General features: G+C 34.7%; 3 protein-coding genes across 12 annotated transcripts; 1 reads left to right on the forward strand and 2 right to left on the reverse strand.

Moving 5' to 3' along the window:
* Window positions 1-11,155: 11,155 nt before the first annotated feature.
* LOC120090964 (putative E3 ubiquitin-protein ligase XBAT31) lies at window positions 11,156-14,842 on the forward strand. Of its 6 annotated transcripts, none has more exons than XR_016524633.1 (10): window positions 11,156-11,628; window positions 11,714-11,773; window positions 11,876-11,947; window positions 12,036-12,157; window positions 12,251-12,385; window positions 12,478-12,585; window positions 12,996-13,269; window positions 13,528-13,949; window positions 14,142-14,275; window positions 14,489-14,842. XR_016524633.1 is itself a non-coding variant. In XM_039048700.2 (8 exons), exons 1-8 carry the CDS (start codon window positions 11,446-11,448, stop codon window positions 13,882-13,884), a joined length of 1,311 nt encoding a protein of 436 aa, XP_038904628.1. In that variant the 5' UTR covers window positions 11,156-11,445; the 3' UTR covers window positions 13,885-14,108. The 6 variants fall into 6 exon arrangements, 2 of the variants coding, with proteins under 2 accessions (XP_038904628.1, XP_038904629.1); XR_016524634.1 differs by having other exon boundaries at window positions 11,223-11,628; window positions 11,714-11,796; XR_005485621.2 differs by lacking the exon at window positions 14,142-14,275.
* On the reverse strand, window positions 14,215-16,560 carry LOC120090965 (uncharacterized). Of its 4 annotated transcripts, XM_039048705.2 has the most exons (5): window positions 15,938-16,560; window positions 15,711-15,854; window positions 14,712-14,857; window positions 14,440-14,516; window positions 14,215-14,289 (listed from the first exon to the last, which is right to left on the reverse strand). In XM_039048705.2, the coding sequence occupies exons 1-5, from the start codon at window positions 15,965-15,967 to the stop codon at window positions 14,261-14,263; spliced, it is 426 nt and encodes a 141-aa protein (XP_038904633.1). In that variant the 5' UTR covers window positions 15,968-16,560; the 3' UTR covers window positions 14,215-14,260. The 4 variants fall into 4 exon arrangements, with proteins under 4 accessions (XP_038904633.1, XP_090163432.1, XP_038904631.1 ...); XM_090307306.1 differs by having other exon boundaries at window positions 14,215-14,516; window positions 15,938-16,558; XM_039048703.2 differs by having other exon boundaries at window positions 14,440-14,857; window positions 15,938-16,547.
* A 2,127-nt stretch (window positions 16,561-18,687) lies between these two features.
* Window positions 18,688-21,699, reverse strand: LOC120090255 (peptide transporter family protein). Of its 2 annotated transcripts, XM_039047815.2 has the most exons (5): window positions 20,982-21,699; window positions 19,948-20,005; window positions 19,754-19,871; window positions 19,501-19,618; window positions 18,688-19,079 (listed from the first exon to the last, which is right to left on the reverse strand). In XM_039047815.2, the coding sequence occupies exons 1-5, from the start codon at window positions 21,522-21,524 to the stop codon at window positions 19,026-19,028; spliced, it is 891 nt and encodes a 296-aa protein (XP_038903743.1). In that variant the 5' UTR covers window positions 21,525-21,699; the 3' UTR covers window positions 18,688-19,025. The 2 variants fall into 2 exon arrangements, 1 of the variants encoding a protein (XP_038903743.1); XR_016524636.1 differs by lacking the exon at window positions 19,948-20,005.

Here is a 21,699-nt window from a genome sequence, read left to right on the forward strand (position 1 = left end):
AGTGTGAGGAAGAGGCAAGACTTGGGTATTGGTGCGAGGGGAATTAGCCAAGTGGATGGGAGTAAGGTTGCGCGGAGTGATGACGAGTTTACTATGGTTAGTCGTTGTAGGCGTGATAGAGGAGGTGTAGGGCATAGGGGTGCTAGTGGGTCACCGGGTTCGACGCCCTTGAGGAGCAGAGTAGTTTATGGGTCCATTGGAATTATGGGGTTTGTAAAGCATTTTGATGATCACAATCAGTTTGATGTTTTGTGTGATGAGAGGGGAGACTCGTTGGCATTGACACTAGTGTAGGCAGATCCTGATCCATTGTTTGTTATGGATGGTATGTTTGGGAGTTCGGGCAAAGGCCCAGTAGAAGGTGGTACGTATGATTTCTTGCAAGGTTCATGATTTGGTGTTCCTGGAATGTTGGAGGGTTGAATGACCCTGTCAAGTGTATGATGGTGGCAGACTTTTTGGCTTTCTCCTGTATTACTTTTTGCTGCTTGCTTGAGACAAGGGTTCGTCGCGAGAATTTGGGTATGGTGATGAGTAGATTTAGAGATGTGTGGAGTTGTGTGTGTAGCTATAGTGTGTGGAGAGTTAGGAGGATATGAGTGATGTGGCGGAAGAGTGTCTATGAGTTTTCTATTGATGTTAGTAAGGATCAGTTCATTTCTGGAACCTTAGTGGATATTGTATCTAATGCTAAGGTACATATTGGTGTTGTGTATGCCTCTAATCATGTGAGCGAAAGGAAGAATTTGTGGTCTCAGTTGATTGATGTGTGTGTCTCGTGGTAGCTTTCTGGAGTTGTTTTGGGGGATTTTAATGCTATTCGTAGTAGTTCGGAGGATTTTGGGGGTTGTCCTAGCTTGAGGGAGATGGAGGAATTTGATGGGGTATTATTGGAGGCGGATCTAGTTGAGTTGGGTATGATGGGTAATTGGTTTACTTAGACTAGTAAATTTCAGGGTAATGGTATCTTGTGCCGGTTGGATTGATGTTTGTCTAATGAGGCGTGGAAGGTAGCTTTTTCGTATTCGGAAGTTAGGGTTGGTCAGTGGGAGATTTCTGATCATAGCCCTCTTCTAGTTTCTACAGGGGAGATGAGAAGTAGGTTGCCTCATACATTTCGTTATTTTTCTCATTGGCCGGAGCCTGAGGGTTTTATTGATACTATCAGGTCAGTGTAGAGAATATCTGAGGATATGTCTCCTATGGTTAGCTTTGTGCGAAATCTGAAGGCAGTGAAGCGGATTTTACGTGGTTCGTTTAGTAGGCGTATCTCTATGTTAGCTGGTGAGGTGAGGGCGGCTAGGCAGGTTATGGAGGTTGCTCAAGCTGAGGTAGAAAGGGATTCTGCTTCAGAGTCGGTGTGTGCGGAGGTGGCTCGGGCCACTGAGGTGTTCTAATTAGTGGCGAGATTGGAGGAGACATCGCTCCGGCAGAAGGCCAGGGTGAGGTGGATGAAGTTAGGTGATATGAACACAACTTTTTTTCATCGTTGTGTTCGTTCTCATCGCAGTTGCAGTGGTTTATTCACGGTCGTGAATGTTGGGGGGACTCGTGAGACGGTGCATGACAATGTGGCAGGGATGGCGGTAGATTTCTTTTGGGGTTGTTTAGGGTTTCAGCCTATGGGGTATAGGGACCTTACTACCCGAATTGAGGATATTGTGCAATTCAACTGGTCCAAGGAGGGGGTGGAGGCGCTTGGTCGCCCAGTGAGTCGAGATGAGATTCAGAAGGCGTTATTCTTGATGAAGTCTGGGAAGACTCCTAGGCCTGATGGGTTTTCGATGGATTTTTACAAAGTTGCTTGAAGTATGGTTGGGGATGATTTCTGTGATGTTGTGCTGAATTTTTTTTAGTTCTGTTACCTGCCTGGTGGAGTTAATTCTACTGCTATTACTTTTATCCCAAAGAGGCGGGGAGCTGAATGTATGGAGGAGTTTCGTCCTATTTATTGTTGCAATGTTATGTATAAGTGTATCTCGAGGATCTTAGCTGAGAGATTGCGGTTGTGGTTGCCTGCTTTCATTAGTGGTAACCAGTCAACATTTGTTCTGGGTAGGTCAATTTTCAATAACATTTTATTGTGTCAGGAACTTGTGGGGGGCTATAAGGAGGGCAGAGGGAAGTCACGTTGTGTGTTGAAGGTAAACCTTCAGAAGGCGTATGATTCGGTCAATTGGGATTTTCTATTTGGTGTGTTGCTAGCTATAGGTACGCCCTTTCAGTTTGTTAGTTGGGTGAGGGCTTATGTTACTTCGCCTAAATTCTCTATGGTGATTAAGGATTCCCTTAAGGGATTTTTTTCCTAGTAGGAAGGGGTTGAGGTAGAGGGATTCGTTTTCCTTTTTTTTGTTTGTGATGGTGATGGAGGTCTTGTCTAGGTTGTTGAATAAACCTCCTGTGGTTTAGGTTCCATGATCGATGTGAGCGCGTGGGCTTGACTCATTTGGAGACGATTTGATGATTTTCTGTGCAGTTGAAAGAGATTCTTTGGAGTTTATGAGGCAGGTCCTGGCAGATTTTGTAGGGCTGTCTGAGTTAGTTGTTAATATTGGAAAGAGTTCCATGTTTATTGCGGGTGTGGAGTCTGGAAGACGGAGGAACTAGTTGCGTTTATGGGTTTCTCTCTTGGTTCGCTGCCTGTTAAGTACCTGGGTTTACCTTTATTGGCGGGTTGGTTGAGGGCTGTGGATTGTGCGCCTTTGATTCAGAAGGTTGATCGTCTATTACGTAATTATTAATGGAAGGGTAGTGCGGTGAGTCGGGGCAGTGCACATGTGGCGTGGGATGAGGTGTGCTTGCCGTTGGGGTAGGGGGTTGAGTGTGAAGCATATGGCCTCTTGGAACCAGACTGCTATTATGAAGCTGCTCTGGTTTCTCTTAATTAAATCGAGATCATTATGGGTGGCGTGGGTGGAGGCGTATGTGTTTGCGTGGGCGGTTTTTGTGGGCTGTTCAAAGTGAGGTTGGGAGGTCTTGGTGCTTAATGGCTATCTTGCAAAGTAGAGATAGATTCACGCATCTGGTTCATTTGATGGTCGGCGATGGACAGTCTTGTTTTGTTTGGTGGGATCTTTGGCTGCCTGAGGGGAGGGGGGGTGCGATTTTGGATTCATATGGGTCTACGGTGGTTTATGATACATGGAGTTGTTTGATGGTGTGGTTGTCAGAGTTCATGGATGGTAAAGGAGGTTGGAGGTGACCTATAGTGTCTTGGAAGCTACTTGAGATCTGGGGTCTTATTCAGGCAGTAGGGCCTAGGGTGAAAAGGGAAGATTATTGGGTTTAGATGCTAGTGGTCGGTTTTCTATCGCTAATGTGTGGGAGAGTTTGCGTCCTCGTCATCCTAGGGTGTCTTGGTCTGGTATTTTGTGGGTGGGGGGTAGTATTCCGCATCACTCCTTCTGTGTGTGGTTAACTGTGAGGGACAGGTTGGGTACGCGGGATTGGTTGAGGAGTTGGGGTGTGTTGTCAGAGGGGGGAGGGGGGGTGTCTTCTGTGTAGGGGAAGTTTGAATTCACGGGATCATTTATTTTTTAAGTCTGAATTTGGGAGAGAAGTGTGGTATGATGTGTTGCGTCAGTTGGGTTCGTCACATTGGGTAGCGGGTTGGGATGTAGAGTTGAGTTGGTTGTGCCGAGTGGTGTCGGGTAAGAGGGTGCGTAGTAAGTTGTTCCATGTATTCTGGTGTACTTCCATATATTACATCTGGCAATAGCGTAATCGGTGGCTGCATGGCAGTCGATTGAGGTCGGTGTTTACTCTAGTTCACCTTATGGTTTCTACGGTTTGTGCTTGTGCTGCTTCCTGGCGGGTTGATCCTTTTGGTTTTATCTAGTGTGTTTACGGATGCTTTTTCTTTTGAACTTTATGTTGTTCTTTGTTTTGTTGTTGTCTCTAGTTTGCAGGGTTTTGGTTTCTTTTTTATGGCTTTCTCCCTGTGGTTTGCAAGTTTTGCGTTTATGTGTTGGTTTTGTTCTGGTCTTATCTTGTAGGCTTTGTTTTGGTTTTGGTGTCTTGTCTTTGCTTGTGCTTTGTTGTTTTGATGCCATGATCCTGGTATGTGGGATCCCCTTATTGTTGTATAATAATATCACATATTCTAAAAAAATATCTAGGACATTTATTACAAACTTTAAACAAAGACAAATATCATAACAATTTTAAAAGAAAAATATTAAAAAATCACAAATTAATCCATACAAAGTAATCAAACTTTGAGTAAAGATATATATATATATATATATAATTTCGGTTGGGTTGGATCAACCCAAATTTTTTTTAGCCAACTCACAATCCAACCCAACCCAATAAAAATAGAAAAAGTTCCAAACTCAACCCAATAACAAAACTAACCCAAACCAATCCTTAATGGGAAGTTGTCAGGTAGTCCAAATACAATATTTATTATATTTTAGATTAGATAGTCTGAATTATTCAAATGATTTGAACACCCACCGAGTTTGGCTGAAATGAGATTGTGAGGCCATGGAGGGAAGTTTGCAAATAATCGGAGAATCTATACTGTGCGGCCGTGCGTTGCTTTTTACTTTACAGGCGTAAGCAATTGACAAATGGTTGAAATTGTTCTGAAAAGGAAAAGAAGCGAACGAGGTTGATGGCTAAAATGGGGGAAATTGGTCTAACGTACAACAGTTTTTTGTCTAATAAAACAAAAGCATCATTATAATTAAAACCACGTTTTTATATTTCCTTTTTGAAAAGAAAAATCGGTGGAAAATGATTTTTTTAAAAAAATAGTTTTTTTTTAACAATTTTAAAGAAATTAGTTGATTAGGACTTAAGAGTTGTATTTATGTAATTAACAAGAGTGATTATTTAATTGTAATGTAATAAATTGCTTTGTGTGTGTGTGTGTGATATTGAATTTGGAAAATAATGTAAGTTGAATATTTCTTTTATAGGAAAATAAATGTTTGATGTTTTAAATATGCTAAGTATGTTTAGTTGAGCTTTGTTAGACTTTAAAAAAAAAAATTGCGACCTTCATTAAAGGAAGAAAAGGCTTAAAGATATCACATGGATTTTGAAAAATGAAAATCATGTATTCTTTTGAGAATATAAAACATGTCTAGTATGTTTTATTATTTTATTATTTTTTCTTTTTTACAATATTATGCTAAAAGTGTTACTTAAAATAAATAATAAAATAAATAAATAAACTATGCTAAAGTATGGAATTTTCAATTTTTTCTTAAGAAACGGAACCCATTTTTATTTTTAATATTTATTATGTCAAGGCAACCAATATCCTCATATGTCGATTATAACAAAGATATCGAACATTTTTAATGCAAAGTTTGCATGATTTTGTTTCTAGTTTCATTTATGACCGTTTGATTCATGGGAATGAGAGGTGTAATGAAAAATAATATTTTATCATCATGTTTGTTACAAGTTTTTCAATCATTAAATGAGAATATTTTATTCTAAGGTATTTCATATCCCCATCCAGGTTTTGCATGACCACCCAAAAAGGTGGGTTTTCTCCAATTCCAATCGTTTTTCTCTCTTACTTTTTATCTGTTAATTTTATTTGTTTTTTATGCAAATTGTATAATTTATTAATTATTATAAATACGTTTAAATTAAATTTGTAATTGACACATGTAATTAATTTTATTAATAACAATACTAACATGATAATTTATTTTATATTATGAATTAATATGAATAAACATAATTGTATTTGATGAAATCTCTTTTTATTAGCAATATATTTTAACATCATAAATTATTTATTAAAATTATTAATTGGGCTTTTAAAAAATATCAATAAAATGGGTTAATTTTTTTAATTAAATAATATTGTACATGTTGGGTTGTATGTCTTAAAACTCGTAGTTTATAATATTTAAACTTATTCTATTGACAATAAAGTTATTATTGAGGATTATTAATAAAGTTGTTATTGAATATGTAAATTGCACCTGTTAAAGTCTAAATCCAAATAAACTAACGAACCTCCTACTTGAACTTTATGCAGAGACACACAAGTGGATCAAGTTTGAGTATATAGCCAAAATGGCCTATAAGTATAAGAATAAGGTTTGGTACTTTATCTTGGGGATACCATGAATATAACCCACTTTGTATTTTATAAAAACAACGTGATCCCGAAATCGTTCATGTGGAGATATGTATGTGGGCGCTATGCAAAAGATGTTTGTATAAGACTGGACCACGAAATAGTTACTTTTTCTTTATAACGTCATTTATTGTTAAAAATGATTATTTCAATTCGATGACCTAAGGTAACTCGATCTCAATCCTAAGCTCCTTTTATCTGCAATGGTGAGAGTGGCTCAATATCGCCACTCAATAAACCTCCCATTTTAGGGGTGAAACCAAATAGATAGCTAGGAATATAGTTCTGATGAAATTCGCTCCTACCCGATTTAAGGGATATTAAATAGGTTGTTCCCTTAAAGTACTGAATCGTAGTCTTGAACAAAGAGCCCCACCCTCTCTATGACTGAAAGGGGCTCGATTTATTGGTAGAACCATAAATCAATTGTTCATTAGTAGACCAGTAGATACTTAAGGAGTAAGATGTATTACAAGGATGGGTAATTTTGACCCAACTATAATTTTGAACAATCTGTGACGGATCGACTTACTGATTATCGTTAAATAAAGTAGACAAAAATATATCTACAGTGAGGATAGTACAACTATTGGACTTTAGTGAAACATCCCATTAATTAACGAATATTTATGTATTCAAAATAAAAGAGTTTAGCCAATTAATCTCAAATCGTTGAAGCTCATGATCTACAAGTCCATTAAGTCATTTTACAAAGGATTAAACCTTAAAATAGTGTGTTAAGAGAATTTGAAATGTTCAAATTCTGATTAGGGTTTGGATTATTATATATGATATAATTAATATTTAATCATCAAAATAAACAAAAATGGGGAGTTAAAAATATTTAAATTTGATTTAAAAATTATATGAGTAACGAATCATTTTATGGAATAGGTGTTTTATTAATTTGATATTTGATATTAAATTAAATTAAATTAAAATTATTTAATTAATTATTTAAATGAAATTAATTGATTTGTATTGATTTTTTTAAAAAATTAAGTTTGATTTTAATTAAGTTAAAATAATTTTAAAATGATTAAAAAGAGAGAAAGTGAGAAATTTCCACATTTCCCATTTTCTTCTTTTTTTTAACACCTAAAATTCCACTAAATTAACTTGATTTGGTGTCAAATTTATGTTAATTTGATTTGCATGAATTTTTCTATACATAGTTGTTTTTAATTGATATAAAAATTTCATGCAAATTAAAAAATTTGAAAGAAAAAAAATCTGGTTTTCTCTCAAATTCTCCCCTCCTCCAAAATTTCCCAAAAAGTCCTTCTCAATTTGAATTGCACCACCCAATCTAAGACTAATAGGATAGTAGAGAAGTTTTTGTGGTAGTCTACACCAAGATTTCAAGAAGAAATTTGTGCTCGATTGAAGCAATTAAGAGATTCTTCAAAAGTTGAACTTCTTTAATCCTAATTTCTGCAAAAACGAACTTACATGCTAATTCACTAAAATTAATGTAATTAGAGTGCTTAAGATCCAAATTACTTTTCGCTTGTTGAATGTCAACTCTATCAGTACACTTGTACTTCTTTTTATTTTATAACTATAATTATTTTGTCTAATTAAAAACATTCTTGAATAATTTAAAATCAATTACTTTATATCAACTTCTTTTGTATATCTATAGAAGGTTTATAATTGACATTAATTAATTAGTTATTAACTTTTTAATTAACACAACTATGGAAAAAGAAGGTAAAAAAATAGATATTTAAATTAATTATCAATATTATTTTCATTAAAAATTTGATAATATAGATGTGCCAATATAAAAAATTTAATTGATAATAAATATATTAAACTTACATAGTTATTTTTGCAATAATCATAATTGATTGTTTAAATATATATTTAATTAATTTTAATTGATAAACAATTCTGATAACATTTTCACACAATTAAACACAGTAATTATTGATTCTTAGGTATCTTATTTCAAGACATATTATTCCTATACATTCTTAATTCTAAGATATATACAAAACCTTAAACCAAACAACCCATATAACAAATAGGAGCCGAAGAAGAGTTCTATTTGACCTAAAAAGCTATTATATTCGTTTTACGTCCAATAATTAAAAAACATCCATTTAAAAAGAAAGTCATCTTTTAATTTAATAGACCCCATTAAATATAAGATTCAACTAGATGAAACTATTTAAAGTTGTTAAAGAGTCCACTAAAGTAAAAACTTAATATCTACTAAATCAATTTATCACAGCTACGTGTATTTTTTATTTTGAGGCAAACAATGAAAACTTCCATAACTCCATGTCGTACTAAGAAAATTAATATTTTATTTTAAGATATTACATTAGTTCGTTACTAATGTATACATGAATGCAAATGAATGATTATCTATATATATATATATATATATATTTGTCAAATTATTAATGCCAAATAGATTGTTTGAGATGTGTTAGACGATTTTAGCATTTGATATCTCTAGAACTATTAATGCCTTAAGATTCACAAGGCATCAATCTTCTCCGGTAGATCACGGTCTTTAAGCACAAAAAATAAAGCTTTCCTAACTTGATTAAACTAACAAATAATGCTTTGATCCCGAGACTGAAGAGGGCATGAACTTGGAAATCCTCCCGGGTCGTAAAATATCCGCTAATTTCTCAACTAGTACGCGCGCGCACACACACATTTTATTGATAATATATCGGTGAAAATCACATGACAATCAAATAACAATCAGATTGAGATATCAATCTGATGACAATCACATGTTAATCAAATAGAAATCAAAAAGTATTTAATGTCTAATGAAAATCACATGACAATCAAATATCAATCATATGACAATCGTATGAAAATCAAATAGAAATCAGACAAAAATCAGATATCAATCATATAGCCATATTTGATTCTTTATGCTCAAACAATTCACTCATGCTTCTAATTCCCAATTTAATTTTCATATCTTGTATATCATATTAGATATTATTAAGTATCACTTAACAATCTATCACATTTTGATAAAAAAGAAAAAACAATATATCACATTGATACTATAGTTTGTGAGGGGATGTCATAATACCAACCATGAAATTAAAAGCATTAATTGGATTGAAAAACTACAAAGTACATATCTATAATTAGTGATTATTTAGTGTTGATTCATAATTGATATACTTAAAAAAAAATATTAAGACAATCCACTAATACATTAAAAAACTGCTGAAACAATATATTATTGTACTCACATAAAAACAAATAACAAAGATATCTTTGATATCCACAATATGATTGTTCAAACAGGTACAAATTTATATGTTCTTATATTATGACCAACATGCTTACAATGACTACACTTAGTATGCTTTACTGATTCAACAATTTAAGGAATCATTTGCTTCCGAGGTCTTCTTGTTTGATGTTAAAAAATCAAACGCAATTTAGTGTTGTTCACCTTTACAATACTCCATTCGTTTACCTCTATAAAAATGTTTTTTTAAAAAATATAAGATATAACTTAAAATGGTAATCATATAGAAATAAGATATCATCCCATTGTATTATTTGATTGCCATCAGAAAGTAATCATGGGAAAATTAAATAGAAATCAGATGACAAATACATTGATATGTTAGTAAATAAGACAAAAATAGCTATCACATGACAATCAAACAACAATTAAACAAAAATCACTAACTACTAAGTAATAAATAGAAATCAAATAGAAATAAGATGCCAATTAGTTAAAAAACACAAGCGATGTATTATCAAATAGAAAATTGGTGATAAATAGAAAATTGGTGATAATCAGATAGTAATCATAGAGTAAGATACAATATCATTAATGACTTACTACCTCAGTATCTCAAGAAATCGTAAAAAATAAAAAATAAAAAAAACCAAAACGAACTTATAAAACAAAAATAACTAAGAATTGGTCAAATTAAAGGTTGGAGTTCATCTAATGAAACTGAGAATTCCAAAAAACAAAATAACAACTAATAGAATAGTAGATTTCAAAACCAAATCGCAAACAAATCTCCCGCTGACAAAATCCCTAGATTAAAAATCTCTAGAAAAAAAAAGAAACTAGAATCGAAAAGAATCCATAAATCGAAATAGAAAAGAAGAGATAAAGAATCTACAAATTCGCATCATAGATCTCTAGTTGACAAAATCAAAACAAAACCAATAGATTTTAAAAACAAGCATGTTAGAATAAGAGAAGGCGTTGACGAAGTTCAACAAAAAAAATTGAACAAAAATCCTCAACACAAATCAACTTAAAAAAAAAACTCCAACCGAGCAAATCAAAATTGAAATCTCAAGTTGAGAAATTCGAAAGCAAAACAAAATTGATCGATATTCTTAATCGAAACAAATTGTAAATGCAAGAGGGAGAAAAATCGAGAATTAATCGAGAAACAAATTTGGATTTTAGAGCTTGCACATGTTGAACATTGAACGCTCGAAAATCTATTGAACGAGGGAGGAAAAATCTATTGAACGAGGGTTGTTGCAGAAAATTGAACGCTCGAAAAAAAGAAGGAAAAATGGGAGAGAGAGCTTGCACATGTTGAACCTTTTGAATTATATTAATAGGACAATTTTGAAATAAGATAAAATAAAATTAGTCAGAAAAACGTGATTTTTGCAATCTAATTGTCTTTTATATATATTTTACCATATCTATGATATTTTTTTTTTTTAAAAAAGAAGATGATGATGATATGAACGCCAAGTTATAATTTAAATTAGCTACCTAGTGGAATTTCTAACTTTATTTGATTAGACATTTTTTAAGCATACATGAAGGCTTGGCATATATAGAAGTATTGAAAATAGAATTTAATGTACAAAAATCAGTAATTAAAAGAAAACTAAAAGATATAAAATTTCAAAAGAGAAAAAAAAAACCGAGTACAAAATTTGATTGATTGAAATAAAATAATAATATTTGATTGAAATTCTCACCGTCATGGTGAAAGAGACAGCAAAATCATATCATGCATGGGATGAGGAGATAATATAAAATAATACAAATTGCCCAAAATATCCGACAATGAAGCCAATTCTTCAAAAAGAAAAAGAAAAAGAAAAAGGGAAAAAAAAAAGTATTCCCATATTACCCACACAACGAAGTTGCCCACTCATTTGGCGGGCAGGTTCAAATTCCGAGGCCATTCCAATTCAATTCATTCAATATATCAGTCTTCCAATCCACGCCTACGATTCCCCCACACTGATCTCCATCTCCTTTGTACGGCTTCCATTGAAGCCTGGTGAGTGAGCTTCTTCTCGAGCTCCTCTCCATGTTCTATCTAGGAAGGGATTATTGATTTGAGGTTATGGGTCAGGGCCTGAGCTGCGCAGACCGCCATGAAACTGGATTCTTCTTCAGAGCTCTGCAGAATGGGGATGTGGAAGTTGTTCGAGCTATGGTGGAGACTGATTCATCTATCTTACACCACACCACTAACCATCAAAGATCAACGCCTCTACATGTAGCGGCTGCCAATGGACAGATCGATGTGAGTTCAAGTCTAAGTTCAACAAACTTTTCTCTGTTTGATGTTCGTTTTTCGGAAGGATTTAGTTGTGTATTTCTTGATTTAGATTCTTTCGATGCTCTTGGACTGGAATGTGAATCCCGATATTCTCAATCGGCATAATCAGGTTTTTGGTTCGTTTGATTGAATGTATGATTTCATTTTTGAACTCCTTGGTTGTTTAACTGTTCTTCTTGATTGAATCGATTCGTTTTTCTGGTTGATTTAGACTCCTCTGATGCTGGCTGCAATGAGCGGGAGGATAACTTGTGTTCAAAGGCTGATCGAAGCAGGAGCTAATGTTCGTACTCCGATTTGGACGATTTTCGGAAGTTTGTGTCTTATTTCGGATGTAATTTTTCTTACTGGTGTCTACTTGTTTTCTGTAGATATTGATGTTTGATTCTACACATCGAAGAACTTGCTTGCATTACGCAGCTTATTATGGACATTCAGATTGTCTGCAAGCTATTCTTTCTGCTGCACATACCACTCCTGTATCCGACTCTTGGTTAGATGATTTCTTCTTCTTCTTCTTGATTCAATTTTGAGTATCGGCTTCTTACGATGAGTTTTTCTAATTTGGATTGAATGGAAATGGAAGGGGGTTTGCAAGATTTGTGAACATTAGAGATGGGGATGGCTCAACTCCATTGCATCTAGCATCCAGACAGAGCCAAACTGAGTGTGTTCGTAAACTTCTTAACAATGGTGCTCTTGTTTGTGTCTCAACTTGCAGGTATGAAGCATGATCTTTCATTTTGAGCATAGCCAAAGAATGATGGTTTGTTGTTTTTTATGGAGAAACTTTACTGTGAATATGTCGTGCAGTTGTGCAGGTAGTTCACCGCTTCATTTAGCCGCCCGTGGCGGTTCGTTGGAATGTGTTCGAGAATTGCTTGCTTGGGGAGCTGACAGATTTCAGTTTGATTCATATGGGTAAGTTTCAAGAAAGATTTATGATTACTTCAACAAACCTGGTTATCAAAATCTTAAATACCATAATCCACTTACTAATCTTAAAAACCACGATCCACTTGTGAAAAGATGCCTTAGTGAGAACTCAAATGCTACCTCAAAAAATCAGAGTTGTGAGTGAAACAAAGATCAAGACGTTACTGAAGATTGAGGATATCTAGATATAACTCTTTGAACTCTGTGATCATGTAGGCTTGCAATATCAGACCTCTAGACTTTCTTTTCCTGACATTGTTGCTTCTCCAATGGAAGCTTTAGGCAACTATGTGATCAAGTTATTCCCATGCTTCTTTTATAACAGTCACCATTTAAAAATAAACAATAGACCTCTTAATGAAGCTTTCTCAAGGAATCAGTTTGACCGTTTGCAGGAGAATACCATTTACGGTTGCTTTAAAGCATAAGCATCAAACTTGTGCAGCTTTGTTGAACCCTTCATCACCGGAACCTCTCGTCTGGCCTTCACCTTTGAAGTTAATTATTAAGCTAGATCCAGATGCGAAAATTTTGCTAGAAAAGGCTTTGATGGATGCAAACATGGAGAGAGAGAAGGCTATATTGAAGGAAACATTCATCACACCTCAATGTCCTTTGCAAGCTGATGTCGACATCGATGCTTATGTTGACAATGACTTAGCATCTGAGGTAATGCGAACAAACACGCTGTTCATTTAGTTGTGTTGAACTAATTTGAAGTCGGATGACTATGTACGTATGTGCAATGAATCTGAAATGAACTTGTTCGACTAGTAATAAGATAATGAGTGAGCTAAAACTGTTGGGATTTCCTCTTAGTGTTCTAGTTTTACTCTTCGGTATGCTTCTCTGTTACTATGCATTTCGATTTCAGTACAATTATGTAGGCACCATTCTTATATTACTCACGGAAATCCTTCCGAACAGGCTAGCGATACAGATTTGTGCTGCATATGCTTTGAACAAATGTGCAATATTGAAGCCCAACCCTGTGGCCATAGAATGTGCGCCCACTGCACATTATCTCTGTGCTGCCACAAGAAGCCTAATCCAACAACAGCTTGCCCAACAGCCCCTGTTTGCCCCTTTTGCAGAAGCAGCATCACCCAGCTTCTGGTTGCTGAGGTGAGGAGTAATGACAATGTAGACCAAGAAAATTCCCCCTTGAAACTGAAGGGATTGCGAACGTCAAATTTCAATGAAGAAAACAGCAGCTTGAAGAGCTTATCTGCCCTGTTTGGGAAGTTCAGTGAACAAAATGCAGGGACGTGTATAAAGCCTTAAAAAGAAGGCCTTATCAGAGAGATGATTCAGCAGACATGGCAACCTCAGATTCACTTGGACACAAAGTAAGGTCCATCTGGGTATATGATTCTTACTTCACCTATTGAGCATTATTTATCTCCTTGGTATATCCAGTTCAATGTGGGCAAACGTTCGATAAGGTTCATTTGCCCAGAGTTATCATTCAGTTATTTACTATCAAATATAGCACATCTATACGAGCATTTGAAGTTTTTTCTTCTATCACATACTAACAGATATGAGAAAGCTAACCATGGTTACCACTTAACGGTTATGATTTTATGGATCAATCAAAAGTGGTTCACTAACTTAGCAGCAATGAATGCCTTGATTTGTCTGATCCAAACACAATGGCTCAACGATGATTATGGTAAGTAAGTCTCCCTACAAATGAAATGGTAGGATGAAACAAATGACCATATAACATTTGACATGCATCATTTTTCCATGAAGCTACGAATCAAAGAAAGAATTATTTAATCAGTTGGCAATATAGACATGAAAAGAGTAGAGGAATCCCTTGACTGTTACCACCTTGAACAAGTTCTCCATCTGATCTTCTGCTTTCTTCTTTGCCCGCCAGTGCGAATGACACAGGAGCAACTTGTTCACTGGAAAACAAAGCATTTGTTTCAGAAACAGGACGAATAGGTGAGTAATCATTGGGTCCATAAAGGGTCGGGTTGTGAATCCTGTGATTTCGTGTAGTTTTTCTTTCTGCTTCAAGAGAGTGCTCAAGTGAAGGAGAGCTGCTCAAGCTCACAGCATCAGGGCGGAGTTTAATGCATAAAGATAAAGAAAATAACCATGGCTTGGACTTGTACTTCTTTTTGTCTTCGAGTATTTCCACCTTGTTGCCTTCCGTTGATCTTTGTGATAGCTCGAAAATGCTTGAGACTCCAATGAGACTTCCGAGCGTGATGCTCTTGTCGTGGTAGAATGATGCAGTTGACTAAAAACCAATTACATGATGAAATTTAGCAAATACAGGGACCAAAAAGACCATACAAAAGCGTACGAGTATTTTCACAGACTAACGTAAAAATTTGCTCAAAAATGAAATTTGATTTAATTTCTCAAAATAAGATAGTCAAACAATTTGCTAATGTCAGCAAACCTTTTTTGATATTCTTAATTACCCTCTTGTTCTTGCTCTTTTCCCCTCTCTCCTTTTATGGCAGCACTCCTATTGAATCCTTGTTGGGATAGGGGAGGAAGAGGGACAAATAAGAAGCTAGAGCAAAAAGTGAGAGCGAGGACAAGAAGGAAAAGTGATGAGTGACAGTGAGAGTGCCTAAAAACCCAGAAACTTTTGGAGTGAAATTTTACAGTTTACTGTTTAGTTTCAATTCAAATTAATGACTGTTTAGATTGACTTTGTAAATACTCAAAAATACTTTATTTGCACTTGAAAAACACAAGTAAAGTCATTACAAAGATTCAAACAAGGCCTACTTCATATAGCTTTATTTTTGGGTACAAAGAGTAGGACTCGAATCGTAGACACTAACACATCCTATGCCTATGCTAGCTATAGCCTAGAGCTCTCAAGAAAATGTATACGCATTTTGAAAGAAGGTAGGCTGTAACTACTTCAACTCAGTCCCTTCAAAAAAATAAGACAAAGAAAAGCAGTCATGCTCCTAATTGTGACGCGACCCAGTGTAATGTATTTGCATAATTGAACAAAATAATAAACCATTATCCAAGTCTTCCTCAGCACACACCAAGCATAATGCTAACGCACAAACAGCAACACAAACAAAAGAAAAACAGAAGAAAAAGAGCAAATGGAAGTAAGTGACCTCTGTATCAAGATCTGAGGAAGAGTCGGTGAAGGAACTGGGAGAATGAGTACGCAAAGTATTGAAAGAAACCGACGCAGAGAGATCATGATTTTCCGCCATTCTATCATTCATAAGCCGCAAGCCTAATGGCCATCCATCTTTCTACATTCCGAAATCAAACGCAAAATTAGGGCAGAATTAAGCACTCAAACAGAAAAATCACACGCACACACACAGAGAGGTACCTGCTGAGCCATAGTTGAATCTGAAAGCATCAAGAGCAATAATGAACCAGAAGAAAGGAGAAGAGATCAGTTCAGAGTTAGAGAGATACGACGAAGAGTCAAATCCGAGGATACCATAATAGAATTGAGGAGAAGGAGGAGGAGGAAGGAGAAATAATTAAAGCGAAGAAATGGACGAACAAGAATGGACAAAGGAGAAACAAGCAAAGAAACCGTAAAATTATAGAGAGAAAACAAGAATGTACGAAAGAGGTGTTGCAAAATTGCATCACATGGCTGGCATTTGGCGCTGCAAGAACAGGGTGAGTGAATGTCGAAGTGTGAAGAAATGCAGTTTTGTGTGGAGCAGCAGACATGGGAGCTGGTGGAAGGAAAGGACGTGAGGGAATAATTTCGTACTGCCCATCCGATTTCAAGGCGCTGGACTAACGACCAGTTGAGGGCCAGAGAAGGAAGCTCCCAAATCCTCTTTTTCTTTTCTCACAATTACTATTATACCCTCTTTCCTTTTCCTCTCCCAGGGGTGGTTCTGGTCATTTTCGTTGTTCATCAACGCCCATTCTTTCACCTCAAATTTCTATTACTAATAACATCTCTTCTAAGTTTCCAACCAACAGTTCTTTTTGTTAGAATCTATATCCAAAACAGACCCTTATATTACTACTGATTTAACTTTTGAACTCCAATTTTTTTTAATACATAATGTAATAGGTAAATCTTCTAAGCTTTCAACCATCATACATGAAGATTCCTATTTTTTTTTCTTTACTATCAAGGGATTTTCATCGGCCCGTTTGATGACTATTTGATTTTTTATTTTTGTTTTTGAAAATTAAGTAATAGATATTGCTTCTACCTCTAAATTTCTTTATTTGTTATCTACTTTTTACCAATGGTTTAAAAAACCAAACCAATTTTGAAAACTTTAAAAACTTATTTTTGTTTTTGGAATTTGGTTAAGAATTCAACCATGATACTTAAAGAAAAATGAAAATCATTATAAGAAATTGGAGGAGGAAATAAGCTTAATTTTCAAAAACCAAAAACAAAAAATGAAATAATTACCAAACGAGACATAAGTTGTTAAGACGTTTGTATTCATGGTCGTGTCATTTATAGTTGAGTTAAGCTCATTTACCTATATTATTTCCTTAGATAACTTTTCGTTTCCATTCCTAATCTCTTAAAAGTTTTAATTTTTATAGGGACGATTAAGGCCATGTTTGGTAGCTATTTCATTTTTTTATTTTTAGTTTTTGAAAATTAAGTCAGTTTTTTCTACATTTCTTACAATGATCTGCATCTTTTTAAATACAATAGTTGAGTTCTTAGCCAAATTCAAAATACAAAAGCAATCTTTTAAAAGCTACGACTCCGTTTGGTAATCATTTTGTTTTTTAAAATTAAGCATATTTCATTCATATTTCTTACAATAATTTGTATCTTTTCTAAATACAATGGTTGAATTCCTAGCCAAATTCCAAATTTCAAAAACAACTTTTTAAAAGCTACTTTAATTCTCAAAATTTGGCTTAGTTTTTAAAACCATTGATGAAAAGTAGATTCCAAATAAAGAAATTTGGAGGTGGAAGTAAGGTTCTTATGCTTCATTTTTAAAAACAAAAAATAAAAAACAAAATGGTTGACCTACTTTTTTAATTTTCAAATTTTGGTTTGATTTTTTTAAACCATTGATAAAAGGTAGGTAACAAAGGAAGAAATTTGAAGGTGAAAGTAGTATCTATAGATTTAATTTTAAAAAATAAAAAATAAAAAACGAAGTTATTATTAAACGGGCCTAAAAGTTTTGTGTTTATCTAGTGGTTTTGAATTTTTTTTTTTGTCAAATCCTTATTATCAATTTAAAAAATATATCTTATGTAAAGTTAGTTACTATTGGTATATAATATAACATTATTTTCATACATATACAGATGGAATGGATATTCTTTTTTTATGTCTAAAATTAGATCATAAAGTATTCTCAACTCAAATAGTGAAAGCATAATTTTATCAAAAGATATTAATCGTTCATGAAAACAATAACTTAGACAAATATATATATATATATATATATATCCTAAAATGGACTGAGAAAAAGAGTAAAATTAGTGGAAATGAGATTTTTAAAATATTCGGAACAGTTATATAACACTCTAAACGTTAAATATTAAATGGTATATTTAGCTTAAAAGAAAAAAAGAGCTAGTATTAAAAGTGTATAGATTCAATAATTTACCACCAAATGAGGAAGGATGTCCGTTTTTTCCTCCTCTCACCAAGCTATCAACAAATTAGCATTTTTCTTTAAATTTAGACTAAATTAAAAATGTCCCTCAAACTTCATTCTTTCTAAAATACCCTATCACTAGAATAGAAATACATGACATTAAAGAAGAAAAATGATATACCACTACTACATACCTATAGAAAAATGAGATGCATGAAATTAGATGTCACCTAGGTTACAACTAATCATCGTCCAAAAAAATTAGGATTTAAACTTAAACCTTGCATCAGTGACTTAAAACAGAAATCAAGACTTAAATACTACCACATGCAATGCAAGCAAGTCCCAATTTCGATCCAAAATATTTGAAGAATTTCTCACCTAGATTACAACTAATGTGTATACCAAACTAATAGCCTCCACCGACTGAGGAATAATAATGATAAAGTGCTCCATAGCAGGCATCCAAGGAAGTAACCGTGACATCTCAACAACCAAAAGATCCTCCAAACGGAGGGAGTGGGACCAACATCATACATTATTACATATTATAATGCCAGTACATAAGAAAAGGTGTAACCAACTAAATCACTTTCTATAAAAAGATATGAAAGTTTTACCAAATATAAGAAAATGCCTACAACATTACAAGAAGCCATAAACTTCTCTATGGTAGAAGGTGTTTCTCCATTACTAGCTGTTGTTCCTTCAGATCTCACCTTGGTTACAACTTACATTCAATGAACTTTTGTAGTTATGTTTGTTGCTGTTGTTGTTGTTAAAGATTGCCACCATCTAACTCCTTCCAATACAAGTTAGATTAGTTATGTGGGTTGGATGAATCTGGCTAGTAGTCTTTTACTTTTGCGCCTGGCATGCACCAGGTCGATATTCTCCAATGCCAAGAAGGTCCTGGAAATGTTTAAGTATGTTTAAACATGAGCATTTTTATTCAATCCAATCCATACTACATTCAGAGTGAAAATTGTCGAGAATATGTAGAAAAAAAAGATGATGCTCAAATCTACAAACGTAATAGAAAAGTGTTTACTATTCGCATGTTAGATTACATGAACCAAATTGTTATTTAAGTCGTAATAGAGAACTGTCAACTATTAGGAATATATATAAAAGATTTAATGTATATACTCCAACCTATGAAGTTAAACTTTAACATTTAGTGATACTTAAACTTAAAGCTTTCTAATATTGAGCTATTTACAACAGAAACAGGGGTACAATAAACTAATCCTCCATTTGGGAATTCTAAAAAATTAAGCAACTATTAGGAAAATAAATTCGGATAAGCCAATTGTGAGAATTAATGACTTACTTGGCATGCCTTATTCTTTGCCCTGGTTTCTGCTGTGCTAGGAATATCATGATTTGGCTTTATAAATCTCTTCTCACGTCGTTCACATGAGCCCCATCCATCACAAAATCTACCACCTCTAATATTGAGAAAATGAATTTGAGTATAGTTCAGTACAAGATTATAACGTGGAAACAGCTTAATACTGCAAAAATAGATAAGCAAATAGGAATAGACTAATGGATAAGTTATTAGGTCCCATCCATAAACATACTGCATATACGCTCGAACAACAAATTCAGCACGCTGGACGTTGCGGTTCTCGTCAAATTCAATTGTCTTGTCCTTAATTTCAAAAGAGAGATTGAAATAAAATGATATCTTCCTCCATCCTGTGTAACGCAAACTTCCCCTGTTACATCTATTTCTCCATTTTGTAATGAAAGAACATAGAATACATTACTCAACCTGATTTTTTTATGAAAGGGTTCCCAGCAATCATGGTAAAGTCTGATTTCTCTAAAATCTGTATATTGGGATTGTGAAAGAATATAGAATATAAACAATATTTAGAGACATAGAAATAAATCACTTTACGAGATTTCAGAAAAGAAAGTGCCAAACAAAATATATATACATATAAATACATGTGACTTTCAGCGTGGGTTAATGCGAGCTGAAAAACTATGCTAAATTACTTAATCTACTAGCCAATGCATGACCAGAGCAACTTAAATCAGTCCCACGATGCATGTAAAAGTAAGATTATTAAGATTTCAGAAGCAAATAAAACTTTTCATAGAAGCAAATATGCAGCTGTTAGAGTATTAGAAGGGAAATATTAGAGATATTTTTAGGATATTAGTAATGGTATTCGGGTAATTACCTTAATAGTAGTATGAAAATCAAGAAAGAAATTCATTCATGTTGGCTTAGCAAATTCAAATTGGATTTTACCATTATTTAAACCATGCTTTGGTTTATTTAGGTTCTTTTACAATCCTCAGGGTAAGTTTTCCTATTTCCTCCACCAAAAAGAGCTAATAATGACTTCTCATGGCCCCGAAATATTTCACACCGATCTGAATTGAGACATGGTAACATGCAATACTTTTAAAAGTTTAAACATCATCTTTGAGACAAGTGAGAGAGCAAAACGTTTTCTATTGTCTTTTAACTAAAACTTGAAAAGCCTACAGCAATAAAACTGTTGCTCAACATTAGTAATTAATTGAGATTATGACCTTGACTTGATGTGAATTGTGATTTCCACCTCTTGGGAGCTAAATTCTTGGATTCCCACAATGTATATTCTAACACAAAACTCATTTTCCTGAATGCCATAACAATGAATTTTATAAGTTTCTAACTTTTAGTGCTCGAGCTATACCACAAGTTGCCTGTTCAATTGAAATTTGATCAAACAGAGGCCTGGTTTCCGGAGGGAATGTATCATATGAAAATGAAAACTAAAGGCAGAACTAGATGGAACTAGAACATACCGCCATTGCCGCATTTTGATACTCCTTAAAGAGGGAGACTGAAGGAAACTGCCCAGAGAGGCTATGCCTTGCCATTTCCCTTTCCTCGTTCACCCCACTTCTACTAAAAGCTGGAGAACCTTCAGAACCAGAAGCAATTTGCGGCGACAAGTACGCTTCAGGAGACAAATATACCGGAACAGGTGGAGTCCGTAGCGCGTTGTTACAGACAACTGCAAGAGGACTGTTCTCACTAACATCCGATGCACATGTTTTCACAATTTTCCGAGGAGGTTGAAACACCCAAGGCTCTTGCACCACTTCACCCTCTACGAAAACCCTAGAATTCCTCTGTGCCTGGTATGGAGTTTTAGGGCTTTTCGGGAATTTTGGCGGCGGGGAAGGGTTTGATTTATTGATGCAATTAAGTGCTAGAGACTTACGAGATTTGGAGGACGAGGAAGAAGAAGTCGCAGCTGCAGCAGCAGAGTCGATTACAGCCCACAAAGCCGCATCGTCGAAATCTTTGTCGTCGATTGCAGAGTACCTGATTGGAGACGCCATTGTAGTGAAAGCTTGAACTTCGGAACTGCGACTTCAGTGAAATTCGCTTATTCAAAAGTTAAAGAACATACAGAAATCAAAATGCTGAAACCATCGGAGAAGGCTCATTCGCCATCTCCGGCTCCATCTGAGCGGTCTGAAGCGACCACAGCCCGGAAATAAACTAGCGGGAATT

This window comes from Benincasa hispida, chromosome 11, assembly GCF_027475165.1.
Source record: "Benincasa hispida cultivar pf3 chromosome 11, pf3_genome.v1.1, whole genome shotgun sequence".
Taxonomy (NCBI): domain Eukaryota; kingdom Viridiplantae; phylum Streptophyta; class Magnoliopsida; order Cucurbitales; family Cucurbitaceae; genus Benincasa; species Benincasa hispida.

Bases quoted from the DNA above. Each gene is read 5' to 3' on its own strand.
- LOC120090965 (XM_090307305.1), bottom strand. From the start codon at position 15,967: ATGCTTTCAGATTCAACTATGGCTCAGCAG. The intron at 15,855-15,937 runs GTACCTCTCTGT...TTCGGAATGTAG, and splicing joins ATTCAACTATGGCTCAGCAG to AAAGATGGATGGCCATTAGG. The intron at 14,858-15,710 runs GTCACTTACTTC...ATTGGTTTTTAG, and splicing joins CCTCAGATCTTGATACAGAG to TCAACTGCATCATTCTACCA.
- LOC120090255 (XM_039047815.2), bottom strand. From the start codon at position 21,524: ATGGCGTCTCCAATCAGGTACTCTGCAATCGACGACAAAGATTTCGAC. The intron at 19,872-19,947 runs GTTGAGTAATGT...TGCGTTACACAG, and splicing joins CCCTTTCATAAAAAAATCAG to GATGGAGGAAGATATCATTT. The intron at 19,080-19,500 runs GTAAGTCATTAA...AAACATTTCCAG, and splicing joins CAAAGAATAAGGCATGCCAA to GACCTTCTTGGCATTGGAGA.
- LOC120090964 (XM_039048700.2), top strand. From the start codon at position 11,446: ATGGGTCAGGGCCTGAGCTGCGCAGACCGCCATGAAACTGGATTCTTC. The intron at 11,948-12,035 runs GTTCGTACTCCG...TGTTTTCTGTAG, and splicing joins TGATCGAAGCAGGAGCTAAT to ATATTGATGTTTGATTCTAC. The intron at 12,386-12,477 runs GTATGAAGCATG...TATGTCGTGCAG, and splicing joins GTTTGTGTCTCAACTTGCAG to TTGTGCAGGTAGTTCACCGC.